This window comes from Dama dama, chromosome 11, assembly GCF_033118175.1.
Source record: "Dama dama isolate Ldn47 chromosome 11, ASM3311817v1, whole genome shotgun sequence".
NCBI lineage: Eukaryota > Metazoa > Chordata > Mammalia > Artiodactyla > Cervidae > Dama > Dama dama.
The window spans coordinates 6,222,706-6,241,686 of NC_083691.1; the positions used below are offsets into that span (position 1 = coordinate 6,222,706).

The following is an 18,981-nucleotide window of genomic DNA, read 5'->3' on the forward strand; positions in this document are numbered from 1 at the left end:
CTCCAGCCTGCACCCGGCAGCCTCCGGGGCCTATGACTCACTGTGGACATGCAGGAAGACGTCCCGGCGGTCCTCACCCACTGCACTCACGGCCACGCAGGAGTAGCTGCCAGAGTCGGAGGCCCGGGCACTGGCCAGCGTGAGGACCCGGCCCCCAGGGAAGACCTGTGCCCCAGAAGAAAGTCCACAGGCAATCAGTCCCCTTCACAAGCTGGCATTGCCGACAGGTGCCCCTGGGCAGCCTGCCCCAGGCCCCCAAAGCCCCCCAGCAGTGCAGGGGAAATGCAAGCTATACCCGGACCTCAAGACCTCTGCTGGCTGGTGGGCAATTCCATTGGTCCTAAGAAAGGGTCCCCTGGGGAGTAGGGCTGGGGCTCGGAGCGCTTGAAATAAGGCTGGTCCCCAGGTGTGAGATGCATGACAGATGTCAAAGGGTTTGTACCAAAAGGAGAAGGTAAGCTGTCTGGTTAATGATGTTTTATAATGATCACTTGATACAGTGACGCTTTTGGGATATACTGGGTGAACTAAAATGTATTTTTTATGCAGCAGTTTTTAAAATATTCCCTTTTTATATAGCCAAAGGGTATTCTGTTTGCTTGTTTCTTTGTTTATTCATTCATTTATTTTGCCTGCACTGTGCAGCTTGCAGGATCTTAGTTCCCTGACCTGGGATCAAACCCCTGGCCCTTGCAGGGGAAGCATGGAGTCCTAATAACTGGATAGTCAGGAAATGCCCTAAAATGTATTTTTAAAATTGGTTTCACCTGTGTCTTTTTACTCAGTCTAATGCAGTTACTAGAAAATTTTAAACTATATATTTGGTTCTTAACATATATTACATTAACATTATGTTATGTTCAGTTCAGTTCAGTCACTCAGTCGTGTCCGACTCTTTGCAACCCCATGGACTGCAGCATGCCAGGCTTCCCTGTCCATCCTATGCATAATGCAATGTATGTTATGTTACGCTACATTATATTATGATTATATCTCACATTGGTGGTGGGCCTTGTTCCTGGAGACCACCTGGCCCCTGACTCCTTTTAGCGGCTCTCCTCCCTCCCTGCAGCCAACCGACCTGGGCCATCACTGTTGCCCTCTCCCCCCGGCGTCCCCAGGCCCTGACCTCTGTTCCCAGCACCTACTGAGGCACCAGAGAGGTGAGTTGCCCCCCCACCCCACTGACCTGGAGACCGGTGGTCCCTGCAGTGGACACGGGGTTTCCATCCTTCAGCCACATCAGCAGGGGGCTGGGAGTCCCAGTGGCGTTACAGGTCAGCCGAACCGGGCTGTGGAGCAGCACGGGGCCCGGGAGGCTAGGCGGCAGCGTGATGCGCGGGGGCACTGCAGTGCGAGGGAGACACGGGGCGCTGGCTGAGCCCCGCTGAGGGCGAAGCGGGCAGGGCCCCTGGCCGGGCACCCCTGTGGGAGTGCGTGGCCACCAACGAAAGCTCAGGGACAGCCACTCCCAACACGGGCAGGGCACGCCCCGGGTCTCAAGGCTGCTCGTTTCATCCCTCCGGCCCCACAGATGGGAAACCGAGGCTTAGAGCGGGCCAGTGACCTGCCCAGTGACCTGCTACCAGGGGCTGGCAGGAGCAGCCCTTGAACTTGGGCCTTCTGGTTACCGTGAGGTCATCATCATGCCGATGGTGTAGGGATCACAGGGATGACCCCTGTTATGGTGATCAGTGATCTTTGATGTTACTATGACTCACCCAAGGCTCAGATGATAGCAGTTTTTAGCAATAAAGTACTTTTTAATTAAGGTATGTCCATGTTTTAGACACGTTATTGCACCTGTAACAGACTACAATACAGTGTATATAGAACTTTTCTAGGCACTGGGAAGCCAAAAAAACTCATGTGACTTGCTTTATTTTGTTACTTGCTTTATTGTGGTGGTCTGGAACCCAACCTGCTCTATCTCTGAGTTGTGTCTGTACCCAATAAATGTGGTTGGATAGAAGATGGACAGATGGAGGAATTGATGTTTGAACAGACGAATGGTTGGGGGATGGACAAGCTGGATGGTTAGATGGGTGGGTGGGTTAGATGGGCAGAGAATTGAATGGTTGGTTGGATCAATGGATGGACAGTTGGGTGTTTCTATGTGTAGACGGAAGAATGGATAGATGAATGGATGGGTGGATAAATGATAGATGGAAGGAAGGAAAGATAAATGAAAGGAAGCATGGATGCATGGATGATTGATGGAAGACAGAAAGGATGGATGAATGGATGATGGATGGAAGGATGGGTGGTGGATGGAAGAAGGGAAGGATGGATGGATGAGAGATGGAGGAACAGACAGGGACAAATGGATGGGCAACGACTCTGGGGACAAATCCCTCTAGTCGTGGGCAGCTCACCATTGACCCGCAGGTTGTACTGCAGCTCCGTGCTGCCGGCCACATTGGATGCCACACAGCGGTAGCTCCCAGCATCAGAAAGCTGGGCTTGCTCAATGAGAAGAATTCTCCCATCAATTGACACCATCACTCTGTCCCGGGCAGAGACAGGCTGGCGGCCCTTAAACCAGGAGATATCTGGAGAAGAGAAGAGAGAGGCAAGGGTCCCTGCCAGCCTTTCAGAGTGTGCCTGTGTCCTGTGCATCCGAGGGAGGCTTCCAGGGTGCCCATATGGTGCAACTTTATTTCAGGCACTGGAGAAAGCCTGAAAGGAAGATGGATGGGAGCAGAATACGGCAGTTGTCTGAGATGGAATTGAAGGCAGAGAGGGACACAGCCAGGAGCAAGAACAGTCAAAGCCAGCCTGGCCCCTTCACATCTTCCCCCTGCCAGGAGACCACCCACGAGGTAGATCTTTAAAAGAGAGTATAGTGAAAGTGAAAGTGAAGCAGCTCAGTCATGTCCAACTCTTTGCGACCCCGTGGACTGTAGCCTACCAGGCTCATCCCTCCATGGGATTCTCCAGGCAAGAATACTGGAGTGGGTTGCCATTTTCTTCTCCAGGGGATCTTCCCGACCCAGGAATCAAACCCAGGTCTCCAGCATTGCAGACAGACTCTTTAACCTCTGAGCCACCAGCGAAGCCCCAAAAGAGAGTATAGTACACCCCAAAACAGCAGCCTCATCATTATGGATTGGCTGTGAATAGATACAGGGACCCCAGGTTCTAGCAGCACTATTCACAAGAACTGAGATAAGGAAACGACCTAAATGTCCATCAATAGATGGATGGATAAAGAAGATATGGTACATGTATGCAATGGAATATTACACAACCATGAAAAAGAACAAAATAATGCCATTTGCAGCAGCATGGATGGAACTAGAGATTGTCATACTAAGTGAAGTAAAGACAAATACCAGAAAGAGAGAGACAAAGATCATATGATACCACTTATATGTGGAATCTAAAATATGCTACAAATGAACCTATCAACAAATGAAAAACAGACTCACAGACATAGAGAACAGATGTGTGGTTGCCCAAGGGGGTGTGGGGGAGGGAGAGGGATGGCGTGGGAGGCTGGGGTCAGCAGATGTAAGCTATCATGTATAGGATGGAGAAACAAGGTCCTACTGTACCCACAGAGAACTATGTTCAATATCTTATGATAAACCATAATGGAAAAGAATATTTATAAAGAATGTACATACATGTGTACAACTGAATCACTTTGCTGTATAGCAGATATTAACACAACATTGTAAATTAACTGTACTGCAACTAAAAACTAAAGTTAATAAAGAGATTATAAATGAATAAGGACCGACTGTATCTCCAACTTCCTTCCATCCTGCCAGGGCCCATGCCAGAACAGGGTTCCCCCACAGCAGAGGGCCAATACCTCCAGGGCTCACTACCCCAGGCAAAGCAGGGTAGCCGTGGTTCCGAAGGGGGACAGGAAATGGACCCTCTTCCTGGGCCCATCCTGGAATGTCTGCTGGGCATTCACACCCAGCCCCGGCTCCCAGCCCTGTCCTCAACCGCTGGTCTAGAGAAGATTCTCAACCCCCAGCCCAGGGGCAGCCGCATGAAACCACGAACCCAGCAGACATCCTGCAGATTTGTTTCAGACACCAGGGCAAAGGCTCTGGGCCCTGGTGTGTGATGGGCATGAGATAAACAGCTGTCGAGAAGGACGAGGGGAACATGGGGAGGGAAGGGGAGGGTCTGCTGATTTCATCCTCAGCCAGAGCGGTGCCTGGAGCCCTGGCTGACCTCTTCAGATGGGAACTGGGGTTGGCTGGAGGTGGTTTTCAGACAGGAGGAGGGGTCATACTTACCAGGAGGGGGCACGCCGGAAGCCAGGCACTCCAAGGTCACGGAGGCATTTTCTAGCACCGCCTTGTTGACCAGGCCCGGCTCAATGTTGGGAGGCACTAGGGAGATAAGAAGACCCTGGCTTTCAGGGTGAGGCTCCAGGCAGCTCAGCTTAGCCACCCCAAGACACCCCCCCCCAGCCTTCCCAAGGGGGCCTGGGCAATAAGGCACCCCAACGGCTCATGTTTGCTGATTAAGGAACCCCCTCCTGGACCATGCCCAAGAACAAAGGCGCTGGGATGCAAGCTTTATTTCAATCGCTTGTACCCAACCCCCCAGGAACAGCCAGCATCAGGCACAGTGGGGGAGGTGGACTCCAGGGACCCCAGGAAGTCATGAGGGGTGACAAGGGCAAGGATGTGCCCATATACCCAAGGACCTAAATGAGCCCTCAAATGCATAAAACAAGCAAAGATACAAATGAATGAGAACAGGCTGTCCACTGAAAGTCTAACAGAAAGCGATCAAAGGAGAGGCTTCCCTGGTGGCTTAGTGGTAAGGAATCCGCCTGCCAATGCAGGAGACGTGGGTTTGATCCCTGGTCTGGGAAGATCCCACTTGACATGTAGCGACTAAGCCCGTGTGCCAGAACTACTGAACCTGTGCTCTCGAGCCCATGAGCAGCAACTTCTGAGCCTTCATGCCACAACCACTGAAGCCCACGTGCCCTAGGACCCGTGCACCACAACAAGAGAGGCCACAGCAATGAGGAGCCGACCTCAACTAGAGAGTAGCCCCTGCTGGCCGCAGCTAGAGAAAAAGCCCATGCAACAAGGAAGAACCAGCACAGCCAAGAAAAATAAATAAATAGATAAATAAAATTATATATATACACACACATATATAAATGACTTTCTACTTATTTTATCTTATTGGCTGCACTGCATAGCATGTGGGATCTTAATTCCCCGACCAGGGATCAAACCCATGCCCCCTGCAGTGGAAGCATAGAGTCTTAACCATTGGACCGCCAGGGAAGTCCCATCGACATCTAAAGTTAAGTACGTGGCATTGATTTTAGGACCCCCGGCCATCTCGGACCTCTGGCAGTGGCCCCGCGGGCCCTCAGCCACCCACCACGTCCGTTACAGTCTCCTTACCTAACACCTTGAGCGTCACGTCCCTCCTGCTCTCCCCGGCCAGGTTAGTGGCGACACAAGTGTAGGTGCCTTCGTCCTTCAGGTCCACCTTCTCGATCTGGGTGGACAGGAGGAAGGGCGGGTGTGTACCAGGGAGGTGGGCAGGGCCCGGGGTCAGGGCGGTCAGAGCGACACTGGGGTATGGCGAGTGGGCAGGCTGCTGCTGGCCCCAGGGCAGGAGAAAGTGAGGATGGGCACAAGCTTGGTTCTGGGGTGGAGTTCTGAGCCACGCTTTCAGATTCCAGAGGATTCCTCTGATCTTGGGGGCTACTCCCCTCCCCCAACTTTCTCCCTCTGGCCACCCAAACTCTCAGACCCAGTCGAGGCTAAGGGCTCCCTTCCTTCTTCAGACCCAGCACCCCAGCGTCCACTGAGCATTTCCAGGATGAGTGGACATTGTTCTGCCCTCAGGCTTCCAGGGCCCCTCTTGGGCTCCCCAGGACCCCAAAAAGCAGCCGCTCCACCTGTGCAGTTGTCCCACCAGCCCTGCGGCCCTTGCACATACCTGCAGGCTCCCCCCCGAGGCTGCCAGAGCTGCCCCATCCTTCCACCAGCGGAGGCTTGGGGTAGGCACCCCAGTCCCTGCACATCGGAGGGCCACAGGCTGCAGGAAAGGGGCTGTGATGTTCTCACCCCCAACTATGACCACCGATGGGAGCTCTGGGCAGAGAAGAGGCAGGGAGGCCCAGTCAGGGTCAGGAGGGGTGCAGTGGGCACCCAGAAACCTCCTCAATGCCTGGGTAGTGGGGGAGTGGCCTTGCGGGGCTGGCCTCTAGCTTCCCCCCACTTAACCCTCCAGACACCTGGCCTTGCGGGGAAGAGCACCAGGCTGGGAGCCAGCAGAACAGGTCTTTTCCTTTAAAATTCTCCCATCCGGGCTGCGGCGGCGGAGGCCGGCTGTCGGCTCCTTTGCCCCTCGCCTCGCCGGTGTCCGGCCCATCCGTCCCTCCCTGGGGCTTGGGGTCTGGCCCTGAGCCTCCCAGACTACCAGGCGCCGCGCAGCCCCCTCCCCCGTCCCTCAAGGCCGAAAATAGGTCTTGGCGGCTCAGCCTGTGCAAAGGTCTTGAACTAGATGCCTCCTAGCTTTAGACAATTTGGATTTGAATTTGTCTGCCATGAAGTATTAAGAAGCGAAGCGTTCAAAACGTTTTTGTTTTGTTTTTAATTAAGTATTCAGTCTAGGTATGTTAAGGCACACCACGTGCTCTTTTCTTTTTCTGCACCTCTTCATGATCTCCAAAGTTGTGTTGAAGCTGGGTAGGCGGCTGCCAGCCCTTTCTTGAGGAGAAAGCTCAGGGTTTTGTTATAATTTGACTCAAAACTCTTCCAGACCTTGGTTTTCACGCAAACCCTTATGTAAGATATCGCTTGGGTCAAAAATTTTAAAAGTTGTGTTGTCTTTGCTTTTGAGTGTGTTGAGTCTAGGCCTCTTTCACTGAGCTGGTGCTTCAGCTTTTTGGGTTCCATAGTCCCTCGTCAGCTACTATGGTGCCCCAGTGCTGAACTTGATGTGCTTATGTATTACTTAGTTTCATTTTTCTGCACTCTCCGCTCCCTTTTTGGTGCATTTCTTGGCTGTCATAATACTGGATTTTAAGACTCCTTTTGTTAGTTTGACATGTGATAATTCTCCAACAGAAAAAACTGCTTTTTATCTTCTTTTACAGCTTGCTTTTACTGTCTGCCTTTAGCTTGGGTGACTTTTGCATGCCCATAGTCCGTGGACCCCAGTTTAAGTATCTCCATTTAGGTTTTGGTGATTTGTGTATATGTATTTTTGATACACTTCTGTCCATCTGTCCTTTTTGAGCATTGTCTTAGATGCCAGGGTATTTCTGTTTTTTGTTTTCTTTGCTGGCTCATTCTCTAAAAGTAGTCTTTTGTGATTGAATACCCTTTGCTTAGCAGCTGCTGGTTATCCTTCTCCAGGGAGTGGGAGGATTATTGTGTGAGGTGGTATGGAAGTGTGGGTGAATGGTTAAACTGAAGAATTATTTGCAGGTCAGAAGCTTTCTGCAAGGGAAGCAGAAACTAGGTAGGGTATAGAGAGCCAGAGAAAATCTAGCTTAAGAGTAAGGAGAAATTTTGAGAAAGTAAAAGCAAAGGTTGGAAGATTTCTTGCACTATAAAGAAATTTTTCATTTCTTCACACAGTTCCGCTTACCTTTCCTAGATTTAGCATCATCCTTTACCCCATTATGGTTATTTTTCTGTTTTGTTTTCAGATCTCTAGAGTCTACAACTGGGATTGGGTAGGGACCCAGCCTTAGAGTTGGGGGCGGGGTGGGGGGTAAGGGGTACCAAACTGTTCTAGAGTTGAGCTGTTTTTTCATTCAACATCTACCTGTAAAGGGGGAGGTTACATTTTTCCAGGTATTTGTATAATGTTTCTTCCAGAGTATTTTAAATGAAACTTCCCTTTTTATCCAGTTCTGTGTTTTTTTCCTTCTGCATTCACTAATCTCTCCACTTTGTTCCTTGGGTTCTTTCCTGGGGTCCTTTTCACTCACATTTCCCTTGTGAAACTATCTCGGACAGGAGGAGTTGAAGAAAAAAAGAGTACATATAGCAGGAGAAAGGAAATGAGTCTATATAGTCAAGAAATTTAATCAGAAAAAAATTAGCATTTGAGGGTTTTTTCAGAGTCATGTGGGCCTGGATGAGAAAAACTAGGAAGTAAGGTAACGAGGGGACTGTTAAAGAAAGTCAGCAGTTTGATATTAATGAAGGTGAGGGAGAAAGAGTGGGATTTTTGTGAATAAGTGTAGGGAAAGGAATGTAGAGAAGGTATGGGGAGCAGTTGACTAGAGGAGGCTGGTTTGATATATAGAGAGCGTTGAGTTGAAAACATAATCTTTTAACAGGAGCTAGGGAGAATTGGGTGAGCCACAAACTATATGAGAAATCCTATTGGGAAGGAAATTGAAGAAATAACATATCAGTCAGGATAGTTGATTGGACATGCCCCTTACCTGAGAGATGAAGTATATGAGGATTACGTGTCCAGGCTCCAAAAAAAATAAAAAACAACAACAACAAAAAAATTCTCCCATCCACCATCCATCATCCACCCATCCATCATCTACCATCCGTCATAGACCCATTCATCATCCATCCATCCACCCATCATCTACTATTCATCATCCATCATAGATCCATTCATCCATCCATTCATCCATCCATCCACCCATCATCTATCATCCATTCATCCATCATTCATCATCCATCCATCATCCATCCATCAACCATCCATCTATCCATCCATCAACCATCCATCCATCCATCCATCATCCATCTATCCAACCAAACATCAGCCATCCATCCATTAATCACCCATTCTTCCTCTATTCATCCATCCTTCATCAACTGTCCATCCACAATCCACCATCCACCCATCCATCTACCATCTGTCTATCCATCATCCATCCATTCATTCATCCTTCATCCACCCATAAACTGTCACCCATCCACCCATCCACCATCCATCCATCCATCCATCCATCCATCTATCATCCATCCATTTATTCATCCATCATTCATCATCCATCCACCCATCATCTATCATCAATCATCCATCCATTATTCATCATCCATCCATCTACCATCTATCTATCCATCATCCACCCATCCATTCATCCATCATCCATCCATCCATAAACCATCATTCATCCATCAATTCATCATCCATCCATCCATCCATCCATCCACCACCCACCCATCATCCATCATCCATCCATATGTGCACTGTGCCCCTCACTGTACTAGGCACAGAGACACAGCAGAGAAAGCTCTGTGCTGCCCCCAGAGCTCCCAAGCTGGGCAGGAGAGATGAACAACCAAACAAGCAATTCCAGTACAACAGGTGGGGGTGCTATGGTCATGAAGTGCAGATTGTAACCATGTTGGAATCAAGGAGGGCTTCCTGGAGGAAAGGGTGATTTACGACAGATTTAAAAGATAGAGAGGAGGTAAGCAGTCGAAGAAGACTGTTCCAGGCCGAAGAAACAGCATTTACAGGCTTGAGGTAAGAAAGCCAATTTATTTAAAGAGTTGAATGAAGTTCGGTGTGATCAGTATAAAGAGAGCAAATGGGATAAGAGAGGTTGGGGAGAGGATCGTGGGCCTGTGGACTGGGGAGACATCAAGTGTAGTGAGAAGCTGAGACCCCGCTCACGTCTGTGTCTCTTTGGTGAGCTGGGGAGTCCAGCCCAGAAATGCCGTCCTGAGAAGACCAGCTCCCCACCCTGCCCAAGTCTACGAGGCCTGCCAAAGGCGCAGAGGACCTTGGCCCTCTGGCTTCACCCACCCCGGCCCCGGAACCCCAGGCCCACTCACCGTGCACAGAGAGCTCCACCTCAGCCCCGGCTGTGCCAGCCTCGTTGGTGGCCTGGCAAGCGAAGAGACCTGCATGGCCCAGCTCCACGCGGTCGATGTGCAGCATCGTCCCCTGCAAGGCCACCCGCACCCCGGGCAGCTCCTCGGCCGGGCGGCCATTCTGCAGCCACCTAGAGTGTGGCGGGGAGGGGAACAGGTCAGTCTAGGCCGGGGCAGGCGGGGGCGACGGGACAGGCCAAGAGGTCAGGCACATCTCTCTCCTGCTCTCACGCCCCTGGCTCCATGGCCTCCTTCAAACTTCTGGGAGGTGGAGTATCTCCCAGCCCCACCCCTCCAAGCATGCTCTTTGCCCACCCCCATCCCCCCCGTTCTGGCCTCCACCACCCCATACGCACTGGATCGTGGGCACTGGGAAGCCCGAAGCCAGGCAGGGAAGGTCCAGGGACTGTCCCACGAGGGTGGTCACCTGGCCCAAGCCTTCAGCCACCAGGAGCTGTGGGGCAACTGCAGACAGGAGTCACCACTGGGTGTCTGGAGTTGAGAAAGTGCCGGCCTCCAGCCCTCCCAAGCCCCTGTGCCGCCGGAGGAAGGCCCAATCTCCACCTCACCCTTCAAGTCTCCCTATAAGTGGCCCCTCCCCCAGGAGGCCTTCCAGGACCACCCAAGTTCGGCCTCCCCACCAGAGCGGTCTGTTTATTCAGCATCTGTCTTCTCCCCAGACCCAGGGCTCAGGAGTCTCGTCTGCCTGTTCCCTGACTTATCTCGGAGTCAGTGGTGGGAAGAAGCAGGCAAAAGCCCCGCCCACCTGTCCTGGGACCAGCGCCCACCACCCAGCTTTGGGCCTCAGAGAGTTAGTTCCCCATTGAGCTCCCATTGACCAGAAGCATCTCCTGGAAGACAGATGTCCTCCTTCCAGGGGTGGTGTCCTCCTCCCAGGGGTCCTCCACCGCCAGCCAGGTGGTGACCTAGCCCAGAGTCCTGGGAGGGAACAGGGACCCTTGAACCTGGGAGTTAACCCCGTCCACCCGGTAGCTACGAAGGGCCCCTGCCAAGGTCACAGTGCCCTCATCTGTCTCAGGCACTGGTCACTTCTCCCCCAGCTTCCACCCTCTCCGCACACAGCCGGAGTGCGAGGAGGGGCCCCCGGCCCAGTGAGGCGGGCGGGGCAGGCCTGGGCTCACCCTGCACCTCCACGGAGTAATGCAGCACGGCCTCCCCCGCGGGGCTGCTGGCCACGCAGCTATACAGGCCTCCGGACGCCTCCCCCAGGCTCTCCAGGCTCAGCACGCCGCCGCCCGCCTCCAGCCACGTCCCGTTGCTCTCCACCACGGGCAGCCCCTCGTGGTACCAGGAGACGGTGGGGGGTGGGTAGCCTCTGGCCACACACTCGAGGGTCAAGGGCCTCCCGGCCACGGCCTTCACCACTCGAGGTCCTTCGCCAGTGCCCTCGATGGTGGGCGGGACTAGGGGAGAGACGGAGGCGGGGGGCTCTTGAGGGGCCAGAAGCCCAGTTAAGCCCCTCCCTGACCCCACCCCGTGCGAGATGCCTCCTCCCTGCTCCGCTAGCTGGAAGCCCTCTTCAGACCTCACCTCCTCCTCTGAGCCTCCCCCAAACCCCTAGCTGGAAGCACCCTCTCCATCCTCTGTTCCTAGGTGGCACACCCCCCCCATTGCCCCCTACTCTGCCTGCATCTTCTCTCCATGCCTTGCTCCCCCAATGAGCTCATCTTCCACAGAACGCTCGTCTCTGTATATCCCCAGTAGGTCTCCATATCCACTGAACCCCAGATGATGTGCTCCCTCGGGCCCAAGACCAAAGCCTCTGCTCCTACGGGCCCCCTTTCTGGTCCAAGGGAGTGAGCCGACCCTAGTCCAGATGACCCAGCCTGTGGGGGCTCCTAACTCAGCCAGGGATGGCCAAGTGGGTAGCCAGGGAGGGGGGCTCCTCTCTTCCCATTGGGGAGGGCCCCCCAAGTTGCTAAGCCCATGGAGCTGTTGTTGGAGCTGTCGCCCAGAAGGCAAAAAGAGACTAGGATGGGCATCTCAACCTCACGGGGGTCACAAGCCCCACTGTAAACATAATGAAAATACACGTGCATTTTCCGTCAACTTCCAGGAGGTCCTCAGATCCCTGAGCTGGCAGCTGGGCTCACTCTCAGAGGGGGCCCGCAGAACCCAGACACCCCAGCTTCCCTTTGGGGTTCCCAGGACTCCAGCACCCAAGCCGTGGGTGTCTTTGGGGACCAGAGCTCCAGAGCTGACCCTTCGAGAGGAACCAGAAGGACCTCACTGGCCTGCATTCTGTCCTCTCGGACTTTACCTGCTCGGACCCATCCCTGCCCATCGACACACACCCTGTCCTCTGAGTTCTCTGCGTGCCCTCAGAGCCAAGACCCTTCACGCAGGCCAACGCCCAGGTTAACAGCATGCGGGAGACCAGGGTTCAGTCCCTGGGTTGGGAAGATCCCCTGAAGGAGGAAATGGCCACGCACTCCAGTATCTTGCCTGGAGAATCCCATGGACAGAGGAGCCTGGTGGGCCACAGGGTCGCAAAGAGCCAGACCCGACTGAATGACTAATGCTTTCACTTTATCTATAGTCAGACCCTCTAGGTGTGAACCAGGTCCTCTCACCTCCTAGCGGGGTGACCTGGATCAGTCCCAGAGCCCACCAGACTCACCCTTGAGTGGGAGGACCAGGGCCCTAGTCCCTGAGATGAAATTAGCTGTTGCTATGATGAGGCCCAGGGGGTCTGGACCACAGTAAGTGATTAATCAAGAGCAGTTAGTTATTAGTGGTGGTCTCGGGGGTCTGGGTGCAAGTTTCTGAAAAGCCCTAAACCATGAGGGGAGACCTGGCTTCTCCACTGGGCTCTCCTTGGGCCCCGAGACAGACCCGTCTCCTGGTCTTAGTTTCCGCTTTGGCCAGGGGAAGTTGGATGAGATGACCCTTCTCCCTGGGGTAACTCTTCAATCTTATCATCTTGGGCCTCTGGCCGCTCCCCTTGCCAACTTTGGAGCCAGACGGAGGCCACCATGTTGCAGGGTCCTCCCCCCGCTCACCCCAGCTGACCCTTGCTCCTGCCGCGCCCCTGGGCCGCTCACCGTAAACCTCCAGCCGGGTGGTCTTCTCCACGACCCCCACGGCGTTGCTGGCCTTGCAGCTGTAGGTGCCAGCGTCCGAGCCCTGGGCCCGCTCCAGCTGCAGCTGCCGGCCGCCTCTGGTGTAGACCACCTCAGCGCTGGGGACCAGGGGGTCCCCATCCTTGAACCAGGTGATGTCGGGCATGGGCACCCCTCGCGCCTCACACAGGAACCACACGGGGTGGCCCTCCATGACGGCCACCTCGCTCGTCTCGTTGGAGCCCCAGATGGTGGGGGGTGCTGAAGACAGTGGGGGCGAGAGAAGGTCACAGGGAGCCTGCCCAGTGCCAAGGCGGCTGGCGTCCCGCCCCTCGCAGCCCCCAAGCCCCTGCCCGTGGGTCACAGCACCGCACCCGTCACAAGCTTCCACTGCAGGGGGCGGGGAGGGGCGGGGGACTCTGGGGACAGACGGGAGGGGCCAGCTCGGGACTGCTGATGTGGAAGGCGAGCCTGGCCGTGGCAAGAGGCGCAGGGGGCGGGGCGGGGCCGCAGGTCAGGCTCTGGACGCCCCCGCTCCACCCCCTGCCTCTAAGTGGCTGCATGACCTGGAGAGGTCGCTTTCTCCGGGGTTCAGCCTCCTCATCTGTAAAACGAGGGGCTGAACTGGATCAGGGGTCCCGCAGGGCAGGTCACACACCACGGGTGGTACCCAAGGGGACCCTCGGGACACACGGACGTGCGTCTCATAACAGAACAGTTATGCCCTTCCCTAATCTCCTTCTGGCCTGATTACGACAAAGGAAAAGGCAGTTTGGTGTGTCTGGCGTGACTGTGTTCTTAACCTTTCTAGCACTTTTTATTCTGCACTTTCTACCATATGCGGGCAGCTCATGCCTCAGGGTTTCCAACATCCCTCTTTGGTGGCATTTGTTTTCACAGCTTCCTCCCACGAAGGCCAAGCAACCCTGGTTCCCACTTCCCTTTGAAATATCCAACATCCTTTTAGGTAACTGGGCTTCAGTGGAAAGAAAAGTGACTTGATTTAAAGAAACAACCATCTGGAGTATACCAGAGATAGGAGAACTTGGAAAGCTCGGATGGGGACGATGGGATTTGGGGAATGTTTCAGATTCCCTCTGTCCGTCCCCCTCCGGTTTTACTGGACTGGGGGTGGACTCCTCAGAGATTCCCGTTTCTGCCCTCACCCCCTCTCCACGCAGTGGGCAGCCCCTAGTGAGGATGGGAAGGGGCCGGGCTCACAGTAGATTCTGAGCTGAAAGTCCTTAGTCTGCTGGCCGGCTGGGCTGAAGGCCACACACTGGTACCAGCCCTCATCTCCGAGGTGACTGTTGGTGATTCTGAGAACCTGGCCATCCTCCTGAAGCTGGACGTGAGGCTCCCCCAGAAACACAGGTCTGGAAAAAGATGGTTGAGAGAAGTAAGGCCAAGGCGCTGGCAGGGGCAGGCTGCACAGAGCAGGCCTGATGCTTGGGAAAAGGAAGACTGGAAAACTCAGTCGCTGAGAAGTACCAACAACCCAAGTGCCCATCAATGGATAAATGGATAAACAAAATGTGGTCCTTCCCTACAATGGAATATTATTCAGCGTTAAAAGGAATGAGGTGGCGTGGTTGTTCAAAATTCTCCAAGCCAGGCTTCAGCAATACGTGAACCATGAACTTCCAGATGTTCAAGCTGGTTTTAGAAAAGGCAGAGGAACCAGAGATCAAATTGCCAACATCCGCTGGATCATCGAAAAAGCAGGAGAGTTCCAGAAAAACATCTATTTCTGCTTTATTGACTACGCCAAAACCTTCGACTGTGTGGATCACAATAAACTGTGGAAAATTCTGAAAGAGATGGGAATACCAGACCACCTGACCCACCTCTTGAGAAACCTGTTTGCAGGTCAGGAAGCAACAGTAGGAACTGGACATGGAACAACAGACTGGTTCCAAATAGGAAAAGGAGTACGTCAAGGCTGTATATTGTCACCCTGCTCATTTAACTTATATGCAGAGTACATCATGAGAAACGCTAGGCTGGAAGAAGGACAAGCTGGAATCAAGATTACCAGGAGAAATATCAATAACCTCAGACATGCAGATGACACCACCCTTATGGCAGAAAATGAAGAAGAATTAAAAAGCCTCTTGATGAAAGTGAAAGAGGAGAGTGAAAAAGTTGGCTTAAAGCTCAACATTCAGAAAACTAAGATCATGGCATCTGGTCCCATCACTTAATGGGAAATAGATGGGAAAACAGTGGAAACAGTGTCAGACTTTATTTTTCTGGGCTTCAAAATCACTGCAGATGGTGATTGCAGCCATGAAATTAAAAGACACTTACTCCTTGGAAGGAAAGTTATGACCAACCTAGATAGCATATTAAAAAGCAGAGACCTTATTTTGCAAACAAAGGTCTGTCTAGTCAAGGCTATCGTTCTTTCAGTGGTCATGTATGGATGTGAGAGTTGGACTACAAAGAAAGCTGAGCGCTGAAGAATTGATGCTTTTGAACTGTGGTGTTGGATAAGACTCTTGAGAGTCCCTTGGACTGCAAGGAGATCCAACCAGTCCATCCTAAAGGAGACCAGTCCTGGGTGTTCATTGGAAGGACTGATGCTGAAGCTGAAACTCCAATACTTTGGCCACCTCATGCGAAGAGTTGACTCACTGGAAAAGACCCTGATGCTGGAAGGGATTGGGGGTAGGAGGAGAAGGGGACGACAGAGGATGAGATGGTTGGATGGCATCACTGACTCAATGGATGTGAGTTTGAGTAAACTCCGGGAGTTGGTGATGGACAGGGAGGCCTGGCGTGCTGTGATTCGTGAGGTCACAAAGAGTCGGACACGACTGAGTGACTGAACTGAACTGAACTGAACTGAGTGTGGTTGTAGCGTGAAGGAACTTGAAAAGCTGTGTGCTAAGGGCAAGAAGCCAGTCATGAAAAGTCATACACATACTGTATGACTGCAAGAAATTAATACAAAATAGAGGGAAGTCCGTAGAGACAGAAAGCAGGTTAGTGGTTGCCAGGAGCTGGGGGCGAGGGAGGAACAGAGTGACTGCTCATGGGTGTGGGGTCACTTTCGGGGGTAATGAAATATTCTGGAACTAGATAGAGCTGACGGATTGCAACCCTATGGATGTACTACTCACACCAAATTGTGCACTTCAGAATGGTGAAGTGAAAGTAAAGTGAAAGTCGCTCAGTCGTATCAGACTCTTTGCGACTCGACTCCACGGACTATACAGTCCATGGGATTCTCCAGGCCAGAATACTGGAGTGGGTAGCCTTTGCCTTTTCCAGGGGATCTTCCCAACTCAGGGATTGAACCCAGGTCTCCCGCATTGCAGGCAGATTCTCTACCAGCTGAACCACACGGGAAGTAATGGTAAGCTTCCATTTCAGAATGGTAAACATCATATGAATACCTAAAAAATGTTTTAGAAACCTTTAAAAATACTTTTGAAAAAGTTTTAAAAATAAAAGGAAAGCTGGCCAAGTAATGAGAAGGCTCTGCCCATGGAAAGCGGGGTCACACCTGGGTGATCTCTGCCTGGGTCCTGGGTGACTCACGCAACACCCGTCAAACCCCATCCCTGCAGAGTTTATCTCCCCGGAGGACACCCCCACACACACACACTCCACTCGACCCATGCTACCCGCCAGGGGCCACTCACCGCCCATCCTTGGTCCATTCCACCTGGGGTGTGGGGACCCCCGAGGTCCGGCACTCCAGCTCCACCCCTGCACCAGCCAGGCCCACCACCTCCTGGGCAGCCTCGGCTCCAAGCACCGCAGGTGGGACTAGCCGAGAAAGGGTTGGGGGGTGTGGTGAAAAATCCTCAGCTCCTACAATCCCTGCCTGCCCAGGGCCTCTGCCTGCTCACCCTTCCCTTCTCCCACCCGGCCCTCGTGGGAAGCTCCCCAAGCCCCTGGCCAAGCAGCCCCGGCTCTGCGCATCCTCTGCGCTGCATTTTGTTTCACGTGGTCCAACAACAGTGACACAGCTCCCGGCCCGCTTGTCCAATGAGGACAGAGACGTGGTCTGCCATGGGCCCCTCTGTGCCCCCAGCTCCCAGCGGGCAGTAACCCCCGCCACACACACATGCCTAAAAGGAGAGGGGGCGCAGGGCCAGAACCTCCTGGGAAGTGGGGGAGCTCCACCTCACTCACTGAGCACGAGCAGATCGAAGTCCCTCTGGGCGATCCCGGCCTGGTTCTCGGCCCGGCAGGAATAGAGACCAGAGTCGCCCTCCTGGATCCTAGGAAAGTGGAGGGCCCGGGCTCCATCCAGGAGGCGGTGGCTACCCACGGCGGGGATCTGAGCAGAAGAGGCCCGAGGGAGTTGGCAGTGGGGGGTGGTCCGGCCACCCCCTAGCCCCCAACAGCAGTGAGGAAACTGAGGCCCAGGGAGCTGGTCGGTGACTGGAACCCAGAAAGGTGCTGTGCCCTCTCCACCATGCAGCCCTCCAGGCTTCATCCTGGGGCCACAGTGAAGGGACCCCCATGGCCCTGAGCCCCCAGTGCGTCCCCAAACACACCTGTCACCTTGCCACATCTCCCAGCCACATCTGGTTACCTACAGGAACCTGTCCAGAAGGCCCGCACCCTGTCCATATCCCACCCGGAGCCCATCCAGCCCCGGGGGACACCCACCTGCCGCCCGTCCTTGAGCCACGTGATCTCGGGGGCCGGGAAGCCGTTGGCGTCACACTCCAGCGTCAGGGACTGCCCGGCCATGCCCGACACGTTGGCCCTGCGCCCGTCCTCCCGGAGGCTGGGGGGCACTTGGGAGAAGGAGAAGCAGAGGAGCCGCCCCTTGGCAGGTCAGCCACGGCCAGGGACTCCATTTGGGCCGTTCTTCCTGGCCTGGAGGGCAGTCCCGACTCCCCCCTCTTCCCCAGCTTCTGGGCTTCCAGGATGCCCATTCCAGACTCTGGCCGGAGCCGTGTGGACCTGGGAATGGCCACGGCGGCCTCGCCCTGGGACCTTTCCCTGGTCGAGCCCAGGAACTCTCTACTCTCTCTGACATTCAGCTCTCCAAGATGCGGGAGCCATTGGTTCCATCCGGTTCTCCACCCAAACAGTTGTCATGGTCACCAAGGAGGGTGCCTAGGGGACCACGCCACCCCCAGCCATGGAGTCAGAGTCTCTCTAGGTGGAGCCTGGGTATGTCTTTGAAACAAACTTCCCAGACAAGTCATTACAGGGCAAATGGGCGTGGCTGGTTATGGGGAGGTGAAAGGTGGTTCCATTAGGAACCCATTATTAAAGCGGCTTCTCTCACCCGCTCTGTGAGCCCAAGTTGAGGGAAGGGCTCCCCTCCCCCTGCACACAGCACCCTGGATGAGGGGGCCGGGTACCAGGGAGACATGTGGGCCTTGGGAAGTGGGAATATGAGCCTCAGGTAGCTTCAGCAGCTTTAGTGGGAGGTGGGCTTTGACCACTGGTGAGCATTCTAAAGGAGATTCACTCCTAGCCCATTTTAAAGCCATTTACGGAATTCCAGGGTCTCCTTACACTGTCTCCATGGGAGGCTCTGCATGAAGAAAGCACTCTCCCAACAACACCCTCAAGCCCTCCCTGACAGGCATGAGGGACAGAGGAGCAAGGACCTGTATCCTCCTGGCAGTGAGCTCTCGGGCCAGGGAGCTCACGTTGCCCCACCCTGGCACCCCAGGGTACCATCACCCCCCAGCTCTGGGGTCCCTACTCACCATGGACCACCAGCTTGGCTCTCCTGGACGCGGAGCCCGCCTCGTTGGTGGCCTGGCACTCGTAGTCTCCGCCGTCGGAGGGAGAGACGGAGGCCAGGAACAGAGAGCCTTCGTCCAGCACCGCCAGGCCGGGCCGGCCACGCAGCGGCTCGGACGATGGGCCCTTCCGCCACGTGACCTGCGGCTTGGGCGTCCCTGGCAGGGCACCGGCTCATCAGCACCAACACCCTGTCTCCTTCTCGGTCCACACCCGCACTGCCACACCCCCAACCCGGGTGCAAACATCACTGACCCTCCAGGAGGGGGCCGTCTCGGGCCCCTCCTGGTCCCCAGTCTGCAAGAACTGCTCCTAGAGCTGCAGGTGCCCACACACCCGGCCCCTCCCACCCAGGGCTGCGC

General features: G+C 54.2%; 1 protein-coding gene across 5 annotated transcripts in view; it reads right to left on the reverse strand.

The window, feature by feature from the left end:
* The window catches only part of HMCN2 (hemicentin 2), a 177,547-nt gene that overhangs the window by 69,004 nt on the left and 89,562 nt on the right, over positions 1 to 18,981 (reverse strand). For all 5 annotated transcript variants that reach the window (XM_061154405.1, XM_061154403.1, XM_061154404.1 and 2 more), the window contains exons 26-40: positions 18,583 to 18,777; positions 17,522 to 17,652; positions 17,039 to 17,186; positions 16,543 to 16,669; positions 14,114 to 14,268; positions 12,875 to 13,153; positions 10,952 to 11,233; positions 10,166 to 10,274; positions 9,771 to 9,940; positions 5,941 to 6,095; positions 5,397 to 5,493; positions 4,260 to 4,355; positions 2,376 to 2,552; positions 1,190 to 1,347; positions 42 to 165 (exon numbers count right to left, since the gene is read on the reverse strand). In XM_061154405.1, coding sequence (XP_061010388.1) covers positions 42 to 165; positions 1,190 to 1,347; positions 2,376 to 2,552; positions 4,260 to 4,355; positions 5,397 to 5,493; positions 5,941 to 6,095; positions 9,771 to 9,940; positions 10,166 to 10,274; positions 10,952 to 11,233; positions 12,875 to 13,153; positions 14,114 to 14,268; positions 16,543 to 16,669; positions 17,039 to 17,186; positions 17,522 to 17,652; positions 18,583 to 18,777 — 2,403 coding nt within the window. The remainder of the gene's footprint in view (positions 1 to 41; positions 166 to 1,189; positions 1,348 to 2,375; positions 2,553 to 4,259; positions 4,356 to 5,396; positions 5,494 to 5,940; positions 6,096 to 9,770; positions 9,941 to 10,165; positions 10,275 to 10,951; positions 11,234 to 12,874; positions 13,154 to 14,113; positions 14,269 to 16,542; positions 16,670 to 17,038; positions 17,187 to 17,521; positions 17,653 to 18,582; positions 18,778 to 18,981) is intronic.